The sequence below is a fragment of the Spea bombifrons genome, chromosome 12 (genome assembly GCF_027358695.1).
Source record: "Spea bombifrons isolate aSpeBom1 chromosome 12, aSpeBom1.2.pri, whole genome shotgun sequence".
Classification (NCBI taxonomy): Eukaryota; Metazoa; Chordata; class Amphibia; order Anura; family Pelobatidae; genus Spea; species Spea bombifrons.
Window position 1 is genome coordinate 6,394,576 of NC_071098.1, and position 18,575 is coordinate 6,413,150.

At 38.1% G+C, this 18,575-nt stretch overlaps 4 protein-coding genes and 1 long non-coding RNA gene across 5 annotated transcripts; 4 read left to right on the forward strand and 1 right to left on the reverse strand.

Moving 5' to 3' along the window:
• The first annotated feature begins 787 nt into the window (after positions 1-787).
• LOC128469811 (transcription factor HES-5-like) lies at positions 788-2,388 on the forward strand. Its single transcript, XM_053451605.1, has 3 exons — positions 788-895; positions 1,024-1,198; positions 1,315-2,388. Exons 1-3 carry the CDS (start codon positions 827-829, stop codon positions 1,545-1,547), a joined length of 477 nt encoding a protein of 158 aa, XP_053307580.1. The 5' UTR covers positions 788-826; the 3' UTR covers positions 1,548-2,388.
• A 1,924-nt stretch (positions 2,389-4,312) lies between these two features.
• Positions 4,313-5,922, forward strand: LOC128469809 (transcription factor HES-5-like). The gene is made up of 3 exons (XM_053451603.1): positions 4,313-4,470; positions 4,599-4,773; positions 4,888-5,922. The coding sequence occupies exons 1-3, from the start codon at positions 4,393-4,395 to the stop codon at positions 5,118-5,120; spliced, it is 486 nt and encodes a 161-aa protein (XP_053307578.1). The 5' UTR covers positions 4,313-4,392; the 3' UTR covers positions 5,121-5,922.
• A 2,340-nt stretch (positions 5,923-8,262) lies between these two features.
• Positions 8,263-9,905, forward strand: LOC128469810 (transcription factor HES-5-like). The gene is made up of 3 exons (XM_053451604.1): positions 8,263-8,406; positions 8,534-8,708; positions 8,825-9,905. Exons 1-3 carry the CDS (start codon positions 8,338-8,340, stop codon positions 9,055-9,057), a joined length of 477 nt encoding a protein of 158 aa, XP_053307579.1. The 5' UTR covers positions 8,263-8,337; the 3' UTR covers positions 9,058-9,905.
• Positions 9,906-13,491: 3,586 nt separating this feature from the next.
• LOC128470526 (transcription factor HES-5-like) lies at positions 13,492-14,235 on the forward strand. The gene is made up of 3 exons (XM_053452419.1): positions 13,492-13,583; positions 13,712-13,886; positions 14,003-14,235. Exons 1-3 carry the CDS (start codon positions 13,515-13,517, stop codon positions 14,233-14,235), a joined length of 477 nt encoding a protein of 158 aa, XP_053308394.1. The 5' UTR covers positions 13,492-13,514.
• A 1,994-nt stretch (positions 14,236-16,229) lies between these two features.
• Positions 16,230-17,466, reverse strand: LOC128469813 (uncharacterized). Its single transcript, XR_008345996.1, has 3 exons — positions 17,403-17,466; positions 17,127-17,308; positions 16,230-16,337 (listed from the first exon to the last, which is right to left on the reverse strand). It is a non-coding gene; the product is annotated as an uncharacterized LOC128469813 (long non-coding RNA).
• Between the last annotated feature and the right edge of the window lie 1,109 nt (positions 17,467-18,575).

Sequence of the window (18,575 nt, forward strand, 5' to 3'; positions counted from 1 at the left end):
CCCTAATTATAATTCAAAAATTGTTTTACAGCAACCTCAGACTGTATTTTTACTATTCTCTTTCATCCTCATTTTGGTGTACAATACAGTATTATGTATTTGGCAATAGAGATCTGTCAAAAAAGGAAATATATATTAAATAAGGAGGAATGTTTGGACAGCTTTCATAGTCTAAAATGAAATGTTTAGAGTGGTAGATAAGTGGAACAGTCTTCCAGCAGAAAAAGTAGAGCTTAATACAATGAATGGAATGGGTATAATGCCCTAAATGTAAGAAAAAGTGCAAAGACCAAATAAGGTTTTTATAGCAGGGGGAAAAATAAGTAAACTAAATGGTTTTTATCTGCTCTCAAATTCTATGATCTTATGTTTTTCTAATACAACTCATTTACAGGTTCTGAAAAATGACTTCAGAGTATAAGGACCCGGCTATTCACCTGCACGATGACAGCCCATTTAGATCAGTCAATATTGACATAAATATGTATTTTAAGTAACATGTTGGAGCAGATCTTTCCCACACTTCAGCTTCATGCTCCAGATTGTCCCCTACTCCCCCCCCCCTCCCCCCCCGGCATTGACAGCACCAGATGCCCCCCTCTTAATAGGACACACTTCTATTGTCCCTGCAGGCGCTGTGATTGGCTGCTGAGTGTGGGAACCTGTGCACAGCCTGATCCTCACACATCATTATGCAGAGAGAGGAGTATATAGAGGGCAGAGTCTGCCTCACCAGCAGCATATCACTGGGATCAGAGACCAGACAGCAAAACAGCTCATTCACTCACTCACTCACTCACTCACTCACACTCACTGACTGCGCAGGATGGCTCCTTCTAACACTAGCATGGTGCAGACTGCTGCCAATGAGCTCAGCTCACAGGGACTGAGGAAGGTAAGTTCTGCTCTCTGTAATGCTGATCACTTCAATGTCTTTTGGCTTTTTGGCCTGTGATAGCAAACACTGACACTCTGTTATAATGAATCTGGGGATCTCATGCATTTTTCTGCTTCTCTCTCCAGCTGAGAAAGCCAGTGATTGAGAAGATGAGGAGAGATCGCATTAACAGCAGCATTGAGCAGCTCAGAACTTTACTGGAGAAAGAGTTTCACAAACATCAACTTCCATCCAAACCAGAGAAAGCTGATATTCTGGAGATGACAGTGACCATCCTGCAGCAGCACCTGGCTGGGAAATGTAAGTGTCCTGATCTGTGTATCTTCTTCCTCTAGAAAGCTCATCACCTGCTACAAAGATCCAAGTGCAAACCTGAACACCAAATCTAACTGTCTGCCTCCTTTCCTCACTTTTAGCTGCTCCATCATCCAGCCAGAGCTACAGAGAAGGTTACTCCAGATGCCTCCAGGAGTCTGAGCGCTTCTTCTCCCTGAACAAACAGACAGAGGTCCAGGTGAAGCTTCTGCAGAACATCCATGGGTCACAAGCTGTGGCAGAGAGGGGCTTCACTTCTGGATCTGTTTTGTACTCAACACCAAGCAAAGCAATTGCTACAGAGACCACAAAGGCTGTCTGGAGACCCTGGTAGTCACTCTATGGACACTGGACCATTTTTCTTTTGCACAGAGGACAATGTAGTCATGCAGGCCTTTGGGTTTGTGTGCTTTATACGAGATGGACAATTTGAAGTCCTAATCTGGCTTTGCCAATGACTATGCTTTACCATGTGATGATAGAGTAAGCATGTTAGTAATGCTCTTATCCTTGTGTGTTTTATATTAAAACATCAGCCCAGACATAAAAGAGATACTGGGGCCTTATATGAAATGAAGGCTGGCATGAGGTCAGGTAGATGTTCTAGGCTATCCTATTCCATGTCAGAATGTTGGCTGTCAGAGCGGTATGAGATATTTGTAACCTTCAGTGAAGGGATACATTTTATAGTATAAATAATGTCAATATGTGGTTACAGTTGATTATTTAACACTTTTGCCACCTTAAGTTACTGTCCCAGGGGTAATAAGAGGCTGTCAAATATTATAATGAAGGCTCAGTGGCCTTGAGATATAGATTTTGTTGTATATTACAGCAGTTGTATCCTCGGTGAGGATTACTATTATCATTCTTTTCATTATATGGATACCTGTGCAGTAACATGGATTATTACATGAACGGTGGTGATTGGTTGTATTTGACATTTGATTTCTAAATGTTCTTTAAATTGTTTTCCATTGTATGGACCAGAGATAATGTTATATTTTCTGGATCTGCAATATTTGCAGGGATTATCAGTAAAGTTTGCAACATGCAACTTGATATTATCTTTTTTTTATATAAAAAATGTATTTATAATAATTATATTTTTATGTGTTCATATCTTTGAATATCAAATGAAATGTTATCAATAAAATAATTTGAGTGAAATTAAATGTTCTCTTTTGTCTTTAGCAATATTCCTAAATGTCATAAAAACTTCAAAAAAGTCAACTTTTCTGTTACTCAAAGGTCTGATTCACTAATGATGACATGTTTTCAGTAATCTCTGTGAGTTATACAGTAAGTGTACAATATTAACCCTTTCAGCACCATAATATAAAACGATACAGAGTGATCCACTGAGGCTTAAAATGGTTGGAACAGGGAAGCCACAGTCTTAAAATAGTTGCACTTGCTAGTTCATGTGAACTGGGTTTGTCAAATCAATATAAATACTGTTTTTATTGCTTGGCTAAGGTCTCCAGAACATTAAAAGAGAGAGATGAAATTAAATAAAAAAAGGGATCTTAAATATATAAAGTAATTTAACAAAGCATAGGAGAGAAATTGATTTCATAGAAAAGGAAATGTTAGAACAAGAGGCCATAGTCTAAAACGAGAGGGTCAGAGGGTTAGATGAAAAGTATGGAAGTTTTACTTTACCAAGGGGGTGGTAGATAGATGGAAAAGCTTCACAGCAGAGGTGGTAGAGGCTGAGAGTGAGGGAATTTAAATGTACATGGGATAGAAATATGGCTCCTGGATCAAAGACGAGACCAAAGACTGATTAAGGTCTGAGTTCTTACATTTGGAAAAATGGGCAGACTAGATGGGCACAAATGGTTCTCATCTGCCATGAATTCTATGCTTCTATGAGAAAGCAATAATTGTACAGAAAGTGCTGAAAGAGAGAAAGCAGGATACCTGGAAGCTGCAGGTTAGCCATCGAACCACCAGGGGGCAGACTCGTGCCGATCACGATGATAATAATATAATAACGATAATTATTATTATTATTATTATTATTATTATTATTATTATTATTATTAATTTCTCTACATAGAGGATGGGGCGACTTTATTTAGTCACCAGGTATTCCACCTTTCTCTGCCCTGCTTTTATTTTATTTTAATGCTACAATGTTTCAAAAACATGCTATGGAGTTTTCACAAATGGGGCCCAATGTTTCCTGATTTTAAAAATGGAGTGTGCCTTTAACTCTTTATAAAAATAGCTTTCATTTAGCACTTAAATACCTGATAACCCCTCTGTGTCCCACACACAGCTCATTCCCCTTGATGTTCCTTCACACCAACATGTCACCCAGACGCCATCACACAGAAACATCCTCTATCCCATGGGAACTCAACTACAGACTCATAAAACACTCAGTGCAGTAAGACCTTGAAAATGAACATAAACCAAATGTAAATCTTCTATGCAATGTCATTTTATCTAACCTAAAATACTGAAATATAAAATATGTACACATGTTTTATTTATGTCTTTTAAAATCACACCATACTTATACATATATCTAAATAATTTAATAGGTTTTAATGATTTGTATTAAACATTACACAATGTTCAATATACTCTTTTGTATATTAGCCTTATCATTGACCATTAACATTTTTTAACCCCTGCCTGGTCTGCTTTATATTATGTTATTATGTGTTTATCTCCTTCTATGCCATATTCAAGTATTCAAGGGGTTTTTCAATTCCAAACTCACTTATCTATCATTACTAGACACAAGGGCAAAAATCCACAAACCTTCAGAAGGCAGAAGTTTCTCCTGAACTCACCTACAATATAAGAGTTCAATTATACATTGATCAGTCAATATTGACATAAATATGTATTTTAAGTAACAAGTTGGAGCAGATCTTTCCCACACTGCAGCTTCAGGCTCCAGATTGCCCCCTGCCCCCCCCCGGCATTCACAGCAGCAGATGCCCCCCTCTTAATAGGACACACTTCTATTGTCCCTGCAGGCGCTGTGATTGGCTGCTGAGTGTGGGAACCTGTGCACAGCCTGATCCTCACACATCATTATGCAGAGAGAGAGGAGTATATAGAGGGCAGAGTCTGCCTCACCAGCAGCATATCACTGGGATCAGAGACCAGACAGGACAGCCAGCAAAACAGCTCATTCACTCACTCACACTCACTGAATGCGCAGGATGGCTCCTTCTAACACTAGCATGGTGCAGACTGCTGCCAATGAGCTCAGCTCACAGGGACTGAGGAAGGTAAGTTCTGCTCTCTGTAATGCTGATCACTTCAATGTCTTTTGGCTTTTTAGCCTGTGATAGCAAACACTGACACTCTGTTATAATGAATCTGGGGATCTCATGCATTTTTCTGCTTCTCTCTCCAGCTGAGAAAGCCAGTGATTGAGAAGATGAGGAGAGATCGCATTAACAGCAGCATTGAGCAGCTCAGGATTTTACTCGAGAAAGATTTTCAGAAACATCAACTTCCATCCAAACCAGAGAAAGCAGATATTCTGGAGATGACAGTGACCATCCTGCAGCAGCACCTGGCTGGGAAATGTAAGTGTCCTGATCTGTGTATCTTCTTCCTCTAGAAAGCTCATCACCTGCTACAAAGATCCAAGTGCAAACCCGAACCCCAAATCTAACTGTCTGCCTCTTCCTCACTTTTAGCTGCTCCATCATCCAGCCAGAGCTACAGAGAAGGTTACTCCAGATGCCTCCAGGAGTCTGAGCGCTTCTTCTCCCTGAACAAACAGACAGAGGCCCAGGTGAAGCTTCTGCAGAACATCCATGGGGGACAAGCTGTGTCAGAGAGGGGCTTCACTTCTGGATCAGTTTTTTACCCAACACAAAGCAAAGCAATGGCTACAGAAACCACCAAAGCCATCTGGAGACCTTGGTAGAGACTTTATTGAGTGTTCCAGGCTGGGAATAGCAAAGTGTTCTTTAAATGCACCTGTCAGCTAGATGGCTGGACAATTGAGGACATAAGGTGTGAACCCTGAGGTCTGATGGACTGCTTCCTTTTTTTGATTTGCACAAAGCATGAAGTCACATCGGCTGTGACTTTAAATACCCTGGCAACCAGGCTTTAGTCTTTAGGTGGCTCTGAGACCTTATATAAAAAAAGAATCAGAGATGCACTAGTCTGTTCCCTGACATATCAGTATTTTATAACTGTATGAACAGTAGGTTGTGTGTAACCTTCCATGAAGGGAATTTTTTGAATTATATAGAAAAACATAATTTCAATAAAATAGTAATATTATTGTATAAATAATTTAAATACGTGATTCTAGGTACTGTTGTTACCAGTTCAGATGACTTTAGCAATGACTGCTCAGTAAAAGGCCTAATTTTATTAAAAGTTGTCTAACTGACGCAGCAGAACAAGTTAATTTCACAAATGAAATATTAGCCTTTGTTGTATATTACAACAGTTGTATTCTCAGTGAGGATAAGTAATGTTAATCCATTCATTCTATGGATGTGTATACAGTAACATGGATTATTGCATGATTATTTGTGATAAGTTCGCATGTATTTGACATGTGGTATGTAGAGTTTCTATAATGTAGTCCTCATTGTATGGATGGTTAATATGTAATATGAATGTATTTTTACATCACCTGCTGTATTTGCAGGAATAATTATCATTTCTTTTATAAGATGGTTTTATATGTTAATAAAATTATTGGAACTAAACTTCAAGCTTTTATTATTTTATGTAATGCTGTGTTCGGTAGTGAGAGAGTGCAAGAGATACATTGTTTTACATGGTAAAAAATATTAAATCACTAAAACATTAAGCATTCTAGTTGACTTCAATAAACGTATTCAATGTATTTAATAATGGAAAAGACAGTGGAAAAAAAAAGACATTGTGTGACAGTCAAATATGTATCTGGCCTATAAATAACATCCTTAACTCTCTATGGGGGTCAAGGGAAAATCCCAGACCCAAAAAGAAAGATGCTAATGACCAAAGCCTGCAATGTACCCATCCTAACACTAGGGGGAGACAGGTTTATCCATTTCATTCGGGGACCAGAAAGCTGGTGGGATTTCGCCCCACTGGATCTTTGATAGCCCTTTCTATACATTTTATAATTTTCTGCCAATTTTTGGGTAGTGATGCCAATTGTAAAACACAAAATCCTGTAACTGGAGAAATCCAAAGTATCAAATCTGTATCTCAGTCACAGAAGTAAAACTCCTAAAACTCTGCAGAATGTAAAACTTTTGTAACTGATTTCCAGCACTAAGAATGGCCAAATCCTTCCTGAAAATAATTATTTAACCTTGTATAAATTTGTCTCTTTCTGAAATGCAGGTAAAATTATCACATGACACAAATGCAAGTACTAATAGGTTATTGCAATAGAAACTGGGGAAAAAAACATTTATTAACAAATCTATTTTGTTGTTGTTGTTATAAACCCTCCATAGAAAAGAATCATGTAACAGATCTGCTAAAATGTATTTACATAATATGCTGGAGATACTTATTTATGTTTTTATTAAGCTGATCTGCATCTTTAAATTTCCTCACCCTATTAACAAAATATTGTGCAAATTGTTATTTCTAGCAGTAATAATGACAATTATAATAACTAAAATAATAATAGAACCAACCACTATAGTCCACAGTAATTTACATAGACCAGGCACAACATATTAATAACTGGGAGCAACCAATATTTAAGAGCAACAAAAAGCAATTTATTATCCATACAAGATTATAGTCTCTATATACTTCTATGCAACCATAGACCACCTGTGCTGGTTGGCCATTCTGTAAACCAGGCAAATCTTTCTACAATTTATAGTGAATATTCCTTGTGTATGTGGGTTTGGAAAACAATTAACATTCTGCAATGTTTTTCTATTTTACAAATGCTGCCCCTTCTGTTTTTTCTTTATTGCACTTGATCTTGTAGTAAAACTGACTTTTTTCTTCTCAGCATCTTAACACCCAATAGCCCCTCTGCCATCCCCCCCCCCCCACACACACACACACACACAGCTCATTCCCCTTGATGTTCCAGGTAATGGCTTCACACCAACATGTCACCCAGACCTTATCTCACAGAAACATCCTCTATCCCATGGGAACAACAGAGCCTCTAAATATAAAACTCAATTCAAACAATACATGAATTAAATGCTTTCAGTTTAAAAATTACATAATGCAGGATAAGGCACAATAAGGGTTAAAAATACATTAGATCACATTTATCAGCAGATTGTAATTATAATAGAGGAGAATACAAGATTAATTAAAACAATAAATCTGACAATGTAAACAAATTATGGATAAAGTGTGCAAAGGAGTTTAATTGTTGTTTTATTAAGAATCAATTACATAGAAATGCAAAATTAAACTTTTAAATGAAAATGTGTTCATACCTACAAATTAAAATATTCATCATACAATTCGGTATAGTCAAAATGCAGACCAACATTGACTTAAATAACAAAGTTCTTATTGTCAAGTCACAAAAAAGATCAAAAGTCACTACTAAAACAAATGATGGTTTCACTATTTGTTTTTAAATAGAATGAAACTGTTCCCTGTTAATCATTTTGAATTTCTTTACATTTAATTTTCCAAATGATGTTATTATTTTGTAGATGATGTAATCTTATCACATGGCACATGTACTGGTCTGTTCAATACCAGTCTCATCACTGGTGGGGGTAAGGACCCAGCTACTCAAACTTTCCCCTGGAAGATAACAGCTTAATTAGAGATGAGACAATCGATACTGCAATAAATATTTAGTTTAAACAACATGTTGGAGCAGATCTTTCCCACACTGCAGCTTCATGCTCCAGATTGCCCCCTGCCCCCTGCCCCCCCCGGCATTGACAGCAGCAGATGCCCCCCTCTTAATAGGACACACTTCTATTGTCCCTGCAGGCGCTGTGATTGGCTGCTGAGTGTGGGAACCTGTGCACAGCCTGATCCTCACACATCATTATGCAGAGAGAGGAGTATATAGAGGGCAGTGTCTGCCTCCCCAGCAGCATATCACTGGGATCAGAGACCAGACAGGACAGCCAGCAAAACAGCTCATTCACTCACTCACACTCACTCACACTCACTGACTGCGCAGGATGGCTCCTTCTAACACTAGCATGGTGCAGACTGCTGCCAATGAGCTCAGCTCACAGGGACTGAGGAAGGTAAGTTCTGCTCTCTGTAATGCTGATCACTTCAATGTCTTTTGCTTTTTAGCCTGTGATAGCAAACACTGACACTCTGTTATAATGAATCTGGGGATCTCATGCATTTTTCTGCTTCTCTCTCCAGCTGAGAAAGCCAGTGATTGAGAAGATGAGGAGAGATCGCATTAACAGCAGCATTGAGCAGCTCAGGACTTTACTGGAGAAAGAGTTTCACAAACATCAACTTCCATCCAAACCAGAGAAAGCAGACATTCTGGAGATGACAGTGACCATCCTGCAGCAGCACCTGGCTGGGAAATGTAAGTGTCCTGATCTGTGTATCTTCTTCCTCTAGAAAGCTCATCACCTGCTACAAAGATCCAAGTGCAAACCCGAACCCCAAATCTAACTGTCTGCCTCTTTTCCTCACTTTTAGCTGCTCCATCATCCAGCCAGAGCTACAGAGAAGGTTACTCCAGATGCCTCCAGGAGTCTGAGCGCTTCTTCTCCCAGCACAAACAGACAGAGGTCCAGGTGAAGCTTCTGCAGAACATCCATGGTGGACAAGCTGTGGCAGAGAGGGGCTTCACTTCTGGGTTATCTTTCTACCAGAACCCAAACAAACAAATTGCTACAGAGACCACCAAAGCCATCTGGAGACCCTGGTAGTCACTCTGTGGACTTTACTGCATTGAATATGCAAAATATAATATTGCAGCCTTTTCATTGCCAGCTGCTGGTGATGCCCCCAGGATCTATAGGACATTTTGCCTGGTGGGCAGTTTGTTTTCATTTGCACAGAATAGAATGTATTTGGTGGCCCAAGGCCATGTGTGTAAGGGATTGTTCTCTGTCCCCCTCTGGCTCTGCCAGTTGACTATGTTTTATCACATGATGATAGTGTAAGCATGTAACTAATGCCATTAGATACATATTTTTTTATATTATGGCAAGAGCCCAAAAGCTCAACAGGTATTTGCACAGTTGAATGATGTCATTTAAGTGGCAGAACAATATGATATTTGTAACCTTCAATGAAGGGAATGTATTGAAAGTTGGAGTAAAAATAATATTCCTGTGTAATTTTTGCTAAAAACAATTACTATATGGCTTTCTGGTATTGCTGATGTTAACTGATACAGTTGAAAGATATTATATTTTTATTTTATAGTAACATATAAAAAAAACATTGACTTTTGTTGTATGTTACAACAGTTGTATTCTCAGTGAGGATTATTTATGCTAATCTATTAATTATATGGATAAGTATACAGTAACATGGATCATGACATGATAGTGGTGATGCAATCACAAGTGCATAACATGTTATTTTTTTATATGTAAATTATCTCCATTTTAGAGGTGATGAACATTCTGTAATGTGTATTTTACACTATATGCTAAATCTGCATTTAATTCTATTATGTATTTTGTTATATATGTTTCTGATATGCCACGTTTTATAAACGTACATTAACTTATTGAGTTCCAAGAATTAAAGTTTGCAGAAATTGTAATCTGAAAATTGGTGATTTGCTTTATTTCATGGATAAGGTGATTAATATCAATTTCTGTGCATATTTACACAAAAGAACAGATTTTCATCATCATTGTTTTACCTGGGCAAGTTCGTATTTATCCTGGGGTCACCCTAGTCCTGACTCAGGGATGTTTCCCCTGCTGCTCCCCTTCCACGTTTGCACTTCTCTCGTCGGAGCCCCAGGGTATGACATCATTCAGCACTGGCACACTAGTGGGCACCCAAGAGGGCGTTATGCCCCCTGGTTTTGTGGTGGGGAGACTAGCCCTTGGCTCTGGCCTAGTTGGCCTAGGCCTGAATACATCACTATTCCTGGGGCAAACTATTAATATTAATATGACACTGCACCTTTAACAGGATGATAAAATAGATACTCCTGGCTTCCAAAAAGTGCCAAATATTTGTTATTCACTTTCATTAATACATTACTTTATCCACTCCGGTTCAGAGACAGAATATTTGCATATGATTTACAAATATATTGAAACATACAATTTATTAATAAATATAATATCCATTATTTTATATGATCAGTTAATTTGATTATTTCATGTACCCTAAACATATAATATTAGAGGGAAATCTTGTGTCCTCCTCCTTATAGACCTCTTGATTCTTGGTAATGAGGTCACAACACAATGTCACAAACTTGTTATCTCATACACCGTCCTCTCCCAAGGGACTCCAGCAACAGATTCTCAATTAAATGTCCTCTCGATAAGAGATCCTCCGGGAAACCAAACATTTAATAAAGTGGAATTTATAAAAAACATTAGACATTGTGTGGTCAGGACAAAAATAATCACATATAAAATATTCCAATGTTTTTTTGAATAAAGAGAACATGGTATTAAAAATGGAGAATGTTCTGAAGAGATTTGTGGGACCAACAGAAGTTGGTAATGTGGATAGATCAAAGGGAATAACCTAACAATAAGTTCATGGATATTGGTTACGGATGAAATTAGAAAGATGGGGTATGTAGAACTAATTGGGAAGGTGGATTTAATTTGAAGCCTTGCCTGGATAATATTGTTGAAATCACTGAACTGGTAATTGACAATGAGACAGTCTCTCTCGAAGATCGGGTGGGGTTTAGAGATGTGCGACAGGTCTTAATTATAGATGAAAGGTGATAAATAAAGGTTTCATGGGTGCAAAAACAGGGTATAAATGTGCGAGAAAAGCACTATTGTGCCAATGTACGCAATGGGACAGCCTATGGAGGTCTATGGGTGAAGAAGTGCACAAGAGTCTGGAAGTCACACGTTGAAAAACACCCATCATGCGAAAGACACTTTCCATGGCAGGGTGTCACGGTGGGGGGGTGATAGGTGTTATTTTTTACATGTATGGAGTATCTCCACCCAGAAACTCCACATTACGGGCATTTGGGTGCCGTCCGGCTACTGTTGGATGACTATGATGTCTGCTGAGGCCCAAAACATCTGGGCTTCCAGATACTGGCCCCACGCTATGGAAAGAAGCCATTCATATTATCATTAGCAGGTTCTTTACAATCCTTTTGAAAGCAGACAAACCATTTCACTTCATTACAATTGATTCTAATCAAGTGCTTTTCAGACAACTTATTATATAACCACAAGTTTTTAGAACCTCAAGTACAATTTTACAATTTTACACATGTAATAATGAACGTATTAGAACAAGGTTCAACTTCAGTTGTTTCAACTAAGTAAGGAATAAAAAATCTTCTATAAGATTCTATAAATTGTTTCAAGTTAGTGCAATCAGCACCTATTTAGCCCTTGCCCAAGGTTTTATGTGGGGGGGGGATGGTTATTTACCCCCCCCCGCTCCACCACACTTGGGGTACAGCAGATATAGAAGAAACTCAGCCCTCCATTCAATAGATTTGCCCCCCGCTCCACAGGGCATGAAACTGGGAAGACAGGGGGGGACCCATTGATTCCTCAAAGGCTAATAGTGATTCTTGGACGGCTTTCTTTAAACTTCATCTCTTTTTTTACCATTGTGATGGAAATTCTTCTTAAATCAAGGTCTGAAGGTAAGAAGATCACCTAGAAAGTGATGAGGGAGCATTGATTTAGATCACCAGTCTACAGGATCCGATTCATATAGTATGCTAACGTTTGCAGTATTATAATTGATATATAGGAAAGATAATCTGATTCCCATGAAAAAGATCTTATAACCTCATGATATATGTAACGCGTATAACATGCGAGGGGTATTGGGTGGGATTTCAGTATATAGTTATTAATATTCTCATTATTCTTAAACAATTCGGTATAATGTACAGTGCTGTGGAATAGGATGACGCTTTATAAATCAATAAATAATAATAGTAGTAAGAGAGCAAAACATCATGGAATCCACATGTTTATCGCTAAAGGCTTGGTTTAACATTTAAGATAGTTCACATTACCTCTAGGTGTGTTTTACAGTTTTTAAGGTGTTTTACATCAAATATCAAGTCTCATGAGTCATCATGATTTTATATAGAATATTGTTGCAGGTCACACATTTCTTTCTATGAAAACATATGTTTTTAAACATGATGGGTCCCTTTAATTAAATGGGGGAGTTAATACAAAAACCCAGGGAGCATATTTTATAAGTATCAATCATTTTATTTTCAATATTGTGTCAGTTTCTGTCATTTTAACATTTGTTTTTTTTAGTGTGAGAAAAAATATTATTGATTACTTTATTAATCTCTTGATTTTATGGATTCTCTTTTGGATCTCTGATGTCTTTATTATCTATAATTGACATTTCGTATATTGATACAACATAGCCATTTGTATTCTTATAAGTAATTGTGTATATAATGTTAAATGTGAAGTTTATTTGTATTCAATCTCAAAATGCATTTTGTTTATAGTATCGGCTTAAGTATCAATCAATAAAACCGTGTGTAGTGTATTAGTGAATCAGACCCCTTATAACATTCTATGTGAATTAATCCATTAGGGCCACTATACATTTCTATTAGACACATTTAGCCTATGCAGTTAATACATATTCATATGTTAATGTTAACATGGCTAATAATGTTCAGATGTCTCATAAAAGATAATCATTTTCAGTTTCTGGTATTGCTACTCTAAAATTGACAAGAGCTTTACTAATCCCTTAAATGCCCCAGCTGGCACTCAAATGGTTAAACTTGTAATTTTTAGATGTCCTGGAAGCTCATGTGTCATTTGTCGGGTTTTTGTCCTAAATAGCCACCTCTGCTGGTGTTGAAGCTGTCTCACTGATACACACATGGATATTTTATGAAAGCTTTTCTTTTGCACACTTTTAACACATTTCCATCAAACGTTTTATGAGCTGCTGCCACTAAAGGGACCAGATGCCCCCCTCTTAATAGGACACACTTCTATTGTCCCTGCAGGCGCTGTGATTGGCTGCTGAGTGTGGGAACCTGTGCACAGCCTGATCCTCACACATCATTATGCAGAGAGAGGAGTATATAGAGGGCAGAGTCTGCCTCACCAGCAGCATATCACTGGGATCAGAGACCAGACAGGACAGCCAGCAAAACAGCTCACTCACTCACTCACACTCACTCACTCACACTCACTGACTGCGCAGGATGGCTCCTTCTAACACTAGCATGGTGCAGACTGCTGCCAATGAGCTCAGCTCACAGGGACTGAGGAAGGTAAGTTCTGCTCTCTGTAATGCTGATCACTTCAATGTCTTTTGGCTTTTTAGCCTGTGATAGCAAACACTGACACTCTGTTATAATGAATCCGGGGATCTCATGCATTTTTCTGCTTCTCTCTCCAGCTGAGAAAGCCAGTGATTGAGAAGATGAGGAGAGATCGCATTAACAGCAGCATTGAGCAGCTCAGGACTTTACTGGAGAAAGAGTTTCAGAAACATCAACTTCCATCCAAACCAGAGAAAGCAGATATTCTGGAGATGACAGTGACCATCCTGCAGCAGCACCTGGCTGGGAAATGTAAGTGTCCTGATCTGTGTATCTTCTTCCTCTAGAAAACTCATCACCTGCTACAAAGATCCAAGTGCAAACCTGAACCCCAAATCTAACTGTCTGCCTCTTTTCCTCACTTTTAGCTGCTCCATCATCCAGCCAGAGCTACAGAGAAGGTTACTCCAGATGCCTCCAGGAGTCTGAGCGCTTCTTCTCCCTGAACAAACAGACAGAGGCCCAGGTGAAGCTTCTGCAGAACATCCATGGTGGACAAGCTGTTGCAGAGAGGGGCTTCACTTCTGGGTTACCTTTCTACCAGAACCCAAACAAACAAATGGCTACAGAGACCACCAAAGCCATCTGGAGACCCTGGTAACCCACATTACCAGCTTTCTTGAATGGGCTTTCTAGTGTAAGCTTGCCAATGGACATCATCATGGACATTATGGATGTTTGAACTTATTATAAATGACTAAAGCACTTTTTGTGAGACCCCAGCACATGGTCCTATGGGGAGCTATTGAGCATGAATACAATATTTATTGTACATTCTAATATAATTCTCATGAGTCATCATTATTTTATTTAGAATATTCTTTCAGGTCACTTTAATTCTATGAAAATATAAGTTTTTAAACATGATGGGGGGCTTTTAATACAAAAACCCAGGGAGAACATTTTATAAGTATGAGTCACTTTATTTTCAATATAATGTCAATTTCTGTCATTTTGAAATTTGTTAACTATTTTGTACTGAGTACACAAAATGTAAAGCTTTTTTGAGCGTTTTCTATCATATTTTAGTTGTATCTCCCTGTGAGAAAAAAATAGTATTGATTATTTTATTAATCACTTGATTTTATAGATTCTTTTTTGGATCTCGGATGTCTATAATTTACAATATTTGTAGGGCATTGCACATATATTGGCAATCTGTATATTGATACAATATAGCCATTTGTATTCTTATAATAAATTGTGTATATAATGGTAAATCTGAAGTTTGTGTTCAATTTCAAACACATTGGAATAAATTTAATTTTAAAGAATATCTGTGGGTCTTTGTAATTTATTCCATAAACTAATACATAGTATTAGAGCGAGTTTATGAGCGTCTACATAAAGGAAGGTTATCACGTTGGATAAGCGCTTTACATAGAAATATAAACAATAGAAACATAAAATTTGCCCACTTCGGCTCAATTTAGGAGCCATATACAAATCCCATGCATGTTTAAATTACCTCACTGTATTAGCCTCTACTACTTCTGCTGGGAGGCTGTTTCATGTATCTACCACCCCTCAGTAAAGTAAAACTTGATTACATTACATCTAAGCCCCAGAGTCTCTATTTATAGACAAGGGCCTCTTGACCTAACATCATAAAGCTCTTTAAGTGTTTACATGTTTTGGACCAGAATAAAGGATCCCTGGCCAAACTATAAAACCCAAATGCTACCAAAATAAGTAGAAGAACTGGATAGCTGAAAGGGTTAGGGTGATTGTAAAAGGGAAAGCTCTTTAGATCTAATTCTAAACTCAATCATTGGCTTCCACGGCACCTGAGCTCTACAGCCGTCTCTTAAAAAAATCAATAAACATAGATTTTCTGTAAATTGTTATCAGAAAACAGCAATGCCCAAACTATAGGCTACCTGCAGCTATCAAACATGGCCAGGGCCAGACTGAGGATACCAAGGCTGTCCTGGCGCTTTAAGCCCGACAGCCACTTGATTGCGCAAGGGTGGCCAACGTTTCAATATGACCCATTTTTGGGGTAAGTATAGGACGCTGTCGGGGCCAGCTGCCCACTGGCAATTTGCCAGGCACGCCACATTGCTTGTCCAGGCATGAACATGGCAGTTGCCGGCCTACTGCCGTAATTTGCGTAACCCCTTTGCCACACTAAAATATATTCATAAAATAATATATATAATCATACATTATTTTAATGATCGATATAAACACTCGCCACTCGTATACACCAGAATGAAACTGATTTATTTTACATTGAAAAATATTTTGATCAACAAAATACATGAAGAACACCATTATTAGACAACTGGCTTACAGTACTCATTGTTACGCAAAGCAACCAAATGAATATTCTATTGGTTGCTATGGTAACAAGTCCAGTTTCAAAACTTTGCACAAGAATTAATTTTTTTTATACAAAACCACCTTCATTTGGAGAGTTTGCTCAGGTCTGAATGTTTTTAAAGCAAACACTCTTTTTTCTATTCTTTATTATTGCACTAATACGAAGTATTATTCCATCTGCGTTGTTTTAGTTTCTTCCTGTTGTCCATAAAAAAAAAAATCACAAGAATGGGTCGTAGAAAGAATTCCCAACTGGAAACAGCTTTGACTGTTGGATACGTGCTATTTTTTATTGAGTGAGTTTGATTTCCATAATTGTTTGCTAAATAATTGCTCGTTTTAAAAGGTATCCACGTCCACGGCTCGGTTCTCCAGCATCTACAAAGAAAAGCGTATAAAAAATCATTATCACAAGTATTTCAAAGTGAAATTGCTGGCACTTCTGCCATTGATTTGATCAGGATCGAGTTGCTGGTGCTTTGACTTTACTGAGAGTGCAGTAGATACGTGGAATAGCCTCCCAGCAGAAGTGGTGGAGCTGCATTCAAATTTGATGAGGAGAAGCTCAGAGCAGTTGGCCCTTGAAATTATATAGTAATAAACGTTTTCAATTCCTGGCAACTCCACAGAAATTCAAAGTTTGGTGAATAAATGAATGCCAGTAAGGTTATTAGCAAGCGTTTTTTGTCAAAACATTATATAAAAATGCATACTATAGAAAACTTGTTTTTACTTTTTAGCACAAAAATGAATTTCATGATCTCCATGAACGAAATGAAATTACTTAAAATGATTCAAAATTATCTTCCACTTTGTGAAGCCAATTGATTGAGATATTGTGATGTTATCTAAAATATAATATGCATTCAAATATAATTTTTAAGTTTCTTCCAATATTCTAAAAATAAGCGAAATAATCGGTTTTTAATATATAAATACTGATTTTTCTAAACACTGATCTTTAATATTTAATTACATGATTTTTATAACTATAATTATAAAACAATGTAAATCCACAGCGAATATCTCTTTCCCTTTCATTCTAACAATTCTCCCGGATTCCAGGAATTTACTGCCTGCGCCGCACACTTCCCACAATCTATTGTGACACCCAAATTAAGCAGGCATTTCACGTGTTGGTGGGAATCACGTTCCGCTCACACTTACCTATGTCCTGCCAGCTGCTGTCTCTGTAGCAGGAAGCTCAACGTCATCTTTTGGGTTTTCTTTCTCCCTTTTTCCCCCAAGTGGAGAGGAAACCCAACTCATGAAGTATCTCCAACACTGCCAACAGCCCCAAGGATCCAAACCATTTTTATATACATTGGCGCCTTCGATTTGAGAAATGACTGTTTTACAAAATACAAAAAAGGACAAAAAAAATAAAAAAAATCGAATATTTAAAAAAAGTAAAAATATAATATAAATTGCCCATTTACTCACTAATTTATAAAATATTTTTATAGATGTATAAAGTGCCATCGGGCTTTCAGATCGCGGGTACTCATGGTGTGTATCTGATAGAATACCAGCCAGCCTATATAAAGGGCTTATCGCTCATAATTACATGCGGAACTGTCAGCTCCAGATTTTCCCACACAAGGGCGGCCAATCAGACAGAGTTTTGCACAATGAAGGGTTCTCATTAATCTAGAAAAAAATGTTTCTGACATCTGGACGTTTCTAAATAGATTAAAGGATCATAAGGGTAAAGGTGTGTCTTGGTGTGCTATGTAGGTATAGCTTTTTAGATGGTATTGAACCTTAAAAGGTATCAATAATAAAAAGTTATGAAAAACACAATACAAATAACTTTTATTATGATGTCATAAAATACTATAGCGTTTCCCATCGCTACAGAGGCAGAGCGAGCCCCACCATGTAGGCAAACTAGGACATGGTTTGTCCTGTACTATATATATATATGATGCAGAAAGTTCTGTACTGGATACAAAGTTGGATAAGACTTTGAAGACCTCAGCGTTCTCTTCTTCACACAGTGCCCCAAAAGAATAGGAAAGTGAATAAATAAATCCTGGGTGGGTGTAAAAGGAAGTGAAACTACCCTTTGGTTTCTAGGGTTTGATGGCCTCCATGACTGTTGAGCCGAGTTCTTGTGCCGTAGTCACAGACAGGATTAGGTATTCGGGAGGCCGTGTCACACTGAGGTGTGAAAGTGTGGGTCTTTAATCTTTAGCTTGTTCAAGGTGTCGTGTTCTCACCTCCATATCAAAGAAGAGAGACTCTGCTAACTGCCCTAGCAGCAAAACTGGATTCATATCCCAGAGAGATTGAGAGCAATGCCCCTTTTTTTTGAGATATGTGTTCCTCTGTACAGCGCCGAGAATATGATGGTGTTCGATAGATGCTGAGGAAGTTGGCCATGGAGGGTTAGTGGAGCCAAGGCAGGCCCAGCTCACCATGTTCCCACACCAGACAAGCTGGGGTATCCATCTGGGCACCCAAAATGTGTCCATCCAGATTAGTGCCCCATGTTTAATCCGATCCAATAATTTCATAACATGGGGGCCACGGTCAGAAGGCATGACCTTATAACGCTTGTCGTGGCCCCTGGTCAACGACCATAGACAATTACTTTAGGTGGGACACATTAAC

What these genes read in the sequence shown, in the direction of transcription:
- LOC128469811 (XM_053451605.1), top strand. Translation starts at nt 827, where the DNA reads ATGGCTCCTTCTAACACTAGCATGGTGCAGACTGCTGCCAATGAGCTC. An exon ending in GCTCACAGGGACTGAGGAAG is followed by an intron (nt 896 to 1,023) that starts GTAAGTTCTGCT and finishes TTCTCTCTCCAG; the next exon opens with CTGAGAAAGCCAGTGATTGA. An exon ending in GCAGCACCTGGCTGGGAAAT is followed by an intron (nt 1,199 to 1,314) that starts GTAAGTGTCCTG and finishes CCTCACTTTTAG; the next exon opens with CTGCTCCATCATCCAGCCAG.
- LOC128469809 (XM_053451603.1), top strand. Translation starts at nt 4,393, where the DNA reads ATGCGCAGGATGGCTCCTTCTAACACTAGCATGGTGCAGACTGCTGCC. An exon ending in GCTCACAGGGACTGAGGAAG is followed by an intron (nt 4,471 to 4,598) that starts GTAAGTTCTGCT and finishes TTCTCTCTCCAG; the next exon opens with CTGAGAAAGCCAGTGATTGA. An exon ending in GCAGCACCTGGCTGGGAAAT is followed by an intron (nt 4,774 to 4,887) that starts GTAAGTGTCCTG and finishes CCTCACTTTTAG; the next exon opens with CTGCTCCATCATCCAGCCAG.
- LOC128469810 (XM_053451604.1), top strand. Translation starts at nt 8,338, where the DNA reads ATGGCTCCTTCTAACACTAGCATGGTGCAGACTGCTGCCAATGAGCTC. An exon ending in GCTCACAGGGACTGAGGAAG is followed by an intron (nt 8,407 to 8,533) that starts GTAAGTTCTGCT and finishes TTCTCTCTCCAG; the next exon opens with CTGAGAAAGCCAGTGATTGA. An exon ending in GCAGCACCTGGCTGGGAAAT is followed by an intron (nt 8,709 to 8,824) that starts GTAAGTGTCCTG and finishes CCTCACTTTTAG; the next exon opens with CTGCTCCATCATCCAGCCAG.
- LOC128470526 (XM_053452419.1), top strand. Translation starts at nt 13,515, where the DNA reads ATGGCTCCTTCTAACACTAGCATGGTGCAGACTGCTGCCAATGAGCTC. An exon ending in GCTCACAGGGACTGAGGAAG is followed by an intron (nt 13,584 to 13,711) that starts GTAAGTTCTGCT and finishes TTCTCTCTCCAG; the next exon opens with CTGAGAAAGCCAGTGATTGA. An exon ending in GCAGCACCTGGCTGGGAAAT is followed by an intron (nt 13,887 to 14,002) that starts GTAAGTGTCCTG and finishes CCTCACTTTTAG; the next exon opens with CTGCTCCATCATCCAGCCAG.